Below are 5879 nucleotides of genomic sequence, written 5' to 3' on the forward strand. Positions count from 1 at the left end.
CTCACGTGAGCAACAAAAATGTATGATTTTCCATTCGAAATAGCCCAATACAAGACGTAAATTGCATGTGTTTGCGAAGGGTATCAACAGATGGGCAAGATGGGCATACCTTTTCACGAACACCTGGTGTTATCCCAACTTGACAGTTATGAGTAAACTCATACTTATGACATAGTAGGAAGCATAAAGCTCTGCATGTTTGGATTTGAAAGATGGTGTATTGCTGTGTTTGTTCACGTGTCCAAAACATCTGTTCATGGTCACTTGTTTGTACAACAGAAATGTCGCGTATGATAGACAAAAACAGTTTTAACACTTTGGTTCAAGCATTATACAGAAAGCTCACCAATGAAAATATTCACGCGCAACATCAGGTTTCTTTAACAGAATATTTGCCTTTGTTTATATAAGGCACTTGTCGAGCGTTGTATGGTAAATACACAGTTCCTGTATACGGGTATGTAGTTGTATAATTGATCATATATATTTTAGACAAATGTATCAGTGGTGTGGCTGATACACATACGAGCATCGTGGGAAAACTAATAGTCGCAGATCTATGTCAAAGAATACATTGACGTATTGCGGTCAATATCAGCTAAACATTGGTCCGGTTTTATCAATGGTGAGCTTCACGATATCATATGGTCAGTGTTGTCTCTTTGTTAATTACTTATTTCTAATAATGTAAATATTTGGGCACACGTCAAAAAATGCCAAACGTGTTTAGCGTTCAGGCAGAATAGTTTATATAGAATTGACGTCCAAGAAGAGGTTAGAAGAAACAGACACCCAAAAGCGGAGACATTATTTGGGAGTTTTCTATTAAAATCAAGGAAGATTCGACAAAATGAGGGCAATTGAAACCGTATGTGCAGTTTTACTGTGCTCTAGCGTGGTCAGTGTCAATGAGAACTGTGGGAAGTGGAATGTAAAGATGATGCACGGGTTTGAAAACAAGCGAGTGACTGAACATGTGATGTGGGTTGAGGAGAACACGGAGAGCCTGCTTGAGTGTGCTGCCAGATGTGGCCAACATGACCTGGCTGTGACTTGTGGCTACAACCCAGCCACGTTAGAATGTGTTGCCTACAGTGCAATGTTTACAGATCCGTCGACCGTGGACTATGTGGACAACAGTAAATACAGAATGTACTCTCTAAATCCAGGTAACTATGACATTTTTTGTCAATTACAGGAAGGAGTGTTTAAGATGTTTATGTGAGTGACTGTGTCTAACCTTCTTTTTGCTCAACTATAAAAAGGAGGGTTTATGGTCTATTTCTGTTTCACATAAACTATACATTTTGGGACACGTGTCAGTAAACAAACTATTCTACGCCGCTACTTACAGAAAACATGAAATAGTACGAAAGTTGTCGGACATGTTCATACGACAACCAGGTTTAGTTTTCTTACTTTACATGTTTTGGCCCTTTCGAATATGATTCCAGTTATATCACGGTGTGTCTGCTTGGTGTGGGAGGAAAGCCCAAAAGTTTTAAGACGTTTAACATTTTGATGAAACCCACGAGCACGAGTTTGTATGGTGCTGACAAACCTAGAAACGTGTCTACCACAAAGGACGATGTTTTGAATTTCTGAAGAAAACGTGATCATGTCTTGGGATAACCTGATGCTGATGAAGTCCATGTCCCAAGATGCCATTTTGTTTGTTTCGATTACCGTCATTGCAAATCAGCATTGATCAAGGGCCAAATCATCTTGGGTGGGATAGCCGAAGATCCGGGTTCGATTCCCTCGTGAGTTCAATGTGTAATGCCAATGTCAGGTGTCCCCCGCAGTGATTTTGCTGGAATATTGCTAAAAGCTGCCTGCATAATAATGTACTCATACACTCACTCATCTTCTACTATTGGAATACGGCCTTCGTGGTCTCGTGGCTGAGCGTCCTCCGACCATTAGCGCTGAAAATGTTGTAAAGAACAAATCTAAAAAACTTTTATCGATCAATGGCAATGATGTATTGAACGTGTGCATGGGCTGCCTGATTATACAAGGCGTGTGAAGTCACTGTATTTAAAAGAACAAATCTAAAAGCTTTAATGACCCTTTTGCAAATTATGTTCTACCTTTTTAAATTGTGCTCACCACACAGACCAAAAAGGTCCTTTTCATATCTTGACAATGTCGTTTACTTCCTATTACAGTGACTGTTCCAGCTGAACCACCACTGGGTATTTGCGACACATCTGATGATTGTCAAGTAGTCGACACAGAGTGTATGGAAGGGGGATGTGTGTGCAATATAACACAGGTCTTTTCGTATGCTGTTGCAGGATGTATCCAAGGTGTGTACTTCTTTTTATCTGAAAGCATTGTTTACCAATATCATATTCATGTCAAGATTTAGGACAAAGATTAACACACGAGTGTCTGTCAGATACCATTTAGCTAAGATACTATTTTAGTTTAGAGATACATGGTGTGCAGTAATCTATATCTTACACACCCTAAATTCGCACCTGTTTAGCATGGAATCGATGCATTTTGTCTATTATCGCGATCGCAGTGGCGCTTTAATACATAACTCAACGGTCATGAGTGACGTCATCCGACGTACTGCTTACTGCATAAATAATGTGATATTACTCAAAGAAAGATTTCTGCCACAGCCGTGGATTATTATCAAGGCGATGCAAACTAGATAAGATCAAAGAATACGCTTGATTCCGAGTTAATAATTTTCACCTCAACCATATTACCAAATATGTACAACAATGTTTACTTACGTATGACATCACTACCGTTGACAGACTTTTACAAAATGGCGTGTTCAATGACAACTTACGCGGGATTTTCAGAGGGGAATTTTCCTTCAGAGGAGGATCGTATATACGAAAATGTGTCTTGTAAGTAATCTGTTATTTGTTTTATGTTACCCAATATAACTAAGGTAAATAGTCAGAAATACGGATAACCATCGTCGTGATTGCGTGGTGCGTGATTTTGCGCCAGTCATGGCGTCACACAGGACGGAAACAGTTACAATTTCTGTTGAATTTACCAGTTAATTATAATGTATATACTTTTAATTCTATAATTCGTGCTACGATACTCTTAAGCTCCACATGATTTTTCTCCAACATGTGAATCAATGTATGCAATAATTTGACGAATGAAATACTACACAGTGTAAAATGTTAACTGTGTTTGTTTACCTTCCAGCAAGTTCCGAGCACAGTGTTCGTTACCACTCCTAAATTATTTCGCTGTGTATTTTTTCGGTTGATTGAGGTATGAATCGAAAAACTGATGTGCAAACTGAATGAATCCGCGTAGCGAACGTTCGAACGTTGTTTGATCAAGGTTATAACACACGAGGCATTCAGGTTTCAAAAACAAAAAGGTTTCAAAAACGTTTTATGGTAGACATGTGGAGGATATATCAAAATTTGACATATGATGACAAAAAATTATGTCCGCTGTAAATCCCTACTTTCCGTTTTTTAGGTGAAGAATTAACTTGCCTGTGACGGGTGCCACGGATGGGCAGGGTATTCTCATCTTTTTGCGAACACCTGGTATTATTACCAATGAATAGTGATTCATTTACACATGTATTCTCATGATATAGTCGCAATCGTACGATGGAGAGATTTTTCTTATGATTATGGAAAGAGCTTTGTCGTTTGTACTTATAACGTCTCTTTGCATTAGGGGTGAGACCGTGTCACTAGCATCCAAAGGCCGGCAGGAGAACGAGGTAAATTACTGTCGGAAAATGTTAGGAACATGCTTTTCTGGCTTCATTTCATTAAAATGAGTCATAGGGCTATGAAAATAGCTCATATCAAAGTATCTCAAATTGACATAATCTAGCCTATCCTAACTGACACTGTGATTACCCTTAAAATGTACTTTTACAGGTAAAATGATGATATATTTAGAAAATATTCGTGTGTCCTCATGCATTTATGAAACAGCCTTTAACCTGAGATATTACCCTACACCCTGAGACCTCACATCGGCCCGTACATTCTCACAGGTGTTAATGTCACCCGAGTTGGGGTTGGTCTCAAAATATTGCTGTTGTACAATTTAGGATATGTACTGGATTATATTTGCTTGGATAAATGATAGAATAGTTAAAAGCTATGAAACGGGATGTGTTCTGGAAGGTTGTGGTTTTAGAATCAAGGAGTATTTGTTGTTCTATAGAAGATTTCTTGAGGTAGAAATTGTTTGAGGATCTATCTCCGCTGATGACGTATCTGAATCTGTACTATCACCCAAAGGTATGATAACTGGTTCAACAAGGCTGTTGGCCAGCAAAGACTGCGTTGATCCTCCCTCTGATATGTGTGAGTTTGAATGTTGTGTTGTCTTGCCTTGTTGTCATGTCTGACTGGCGTACGTAAGACAACGTGACCGTGTTGTGCCGCCAGCACATACATGTATGTTTTGTACTTTAATGGTTTCTTATTCAGCCGAATTTACTCCATTGAAGTCTGAAGTCGACAATGTCATATTATCCTGTATGGTCGCCCTCAAACAATGGTTGGCGCGACTGTATCTGGTTCACAGACGTTGTATTAACTGGCGTTATCCATGACTATGACACTGAGGTTGTTTAAAATGGGCATTAGCTGATGTTCCAACTAGTCTATAAACATATCTCCTCCTCTAATTTCCTTATGGAAATCACCAGTTTTCTTTTTCACCTCGAAAACTAGCACACATCCATCAATACGCCCCAGATCACGGGTTGCGGTGTGCCAAACAATGACATGATTACATTTACCTGAAGACAGGATGGAATATTTCCCATGAAAACTGATCGGTCATGGGGGGTACCATAAAGCTTGTACATGATACAACTACAGTCACCCTGTATCAGATATCCTTTTAGCTAAACTAATAAATGCTTCCCCCTACCTCTAAAGTTTAAAGTACTTGTATGCATTTCCTGGTACGGACTCCATGACGTGAATTGTGGCTATGATTATGCAAGTGTAGTTTAACGTGCATCATGGGAGCAGTGTTGATAAAATAGATGCAGCGTCATTTTGTTATTTTAGATAATGCGCATCTAGAATTTTCCTGATGTGATTTTTTTGGTGTTGATTAGATGTTTACAGAAGAATACATTATTATCATTATAATGGAGTCACGTGCGCATATTTCTATAGTCCGTTTTAGACTGCCTTCATTGGACTCTTTTTTCTTTCGAATTTTTCTCCTGTAAAAACGTTGTCGATAGGACTTCTTGAGACCGAAATACTTCAAACCACACGTAGGTCGATCGGTATTTATTCGATATTTCAAAAGCAACAGGCTGTGAAAAATGCTACCCTTTTAAAACGGGCAAAAAGCATTTTTCCTAGCATTTTCTAGTCACAATTATCTTCGGACGTTTTGTACTTTCATTTTTGTTTCCTTCCCACAGGTTGTTCCCAATACGGTACCACGTTCACCAAGTATGCGGGCCGTTTGATCGTTGGCCATAACGATGTCCTACTGTACTCCCTCACAGAGGATGAATGCCGAGCCAATTGTGTCACCGAGACAAACATACTATGCAAAATAGCGGAGTACTACCAAGTAGGATCAAGTTGCGCCCTGAGTTCTTCGGCGTGGATTGATATCACCGATAGTGAAAAGGGAACTGACATGAACTATAACGTACACATCAGGCATTGTGATCTGTAAATCGGCGACAATTAATTACAAGAGTTAGTAATAATTCTAAAAACAATATTAAAAGCCATCTTCAGCTGTTTCAGAAGAGTGTGTTTAATTTCGAGCTGGCTCAGAAAAGATTCTTGGAGTTTGTTACATAATTGTGAGAGTTAATGTAGTAGTAGAAAGTGGGCGATATATAAAACTCACCATCATATAGTTTGTTTTCGGTTAGC

General features: G+C 39.0%; 1 protein-coding gene across 1 annotated transcript; it reads left to right on the top strand.

The window, feature by feature from the left end:
* The first annotated feature begins 850 nt into the window (after positions 1-850).
* On the top strand, positions 851-5673 carry LOC139461544 (uncharacterized). The gene is made up of 3 exons (XM_071243027.1): positions 851-1169; positions 2172-2312; positions 5411-5673. Exons 1-3 carry the CDS (start codon positions 851-853, stop codon positions 5671-5673), a joined length of 723 nt encoding a protein of 240 aa, XP_071099128.1.
* Positions 5674-5879: the final 206 nt, after the last annotated feature.

This window comes from Haliotis cracherodii, unplaced genomic scaffold (genome assembly GCF_022045235.1).
Source record: "Haliotis cracherodii isolate W230 unplaced genomic scaffold, xgHalCrac1.p SCAF_15, whole genome shotgun sequence".
Classification (NCBI taxonomy): Eukaryota; Metazoa; Mollusca; class Gastropoda; order Lepetellida; family Haliotidae; genus Haliotis; species Haliotis cracherodii.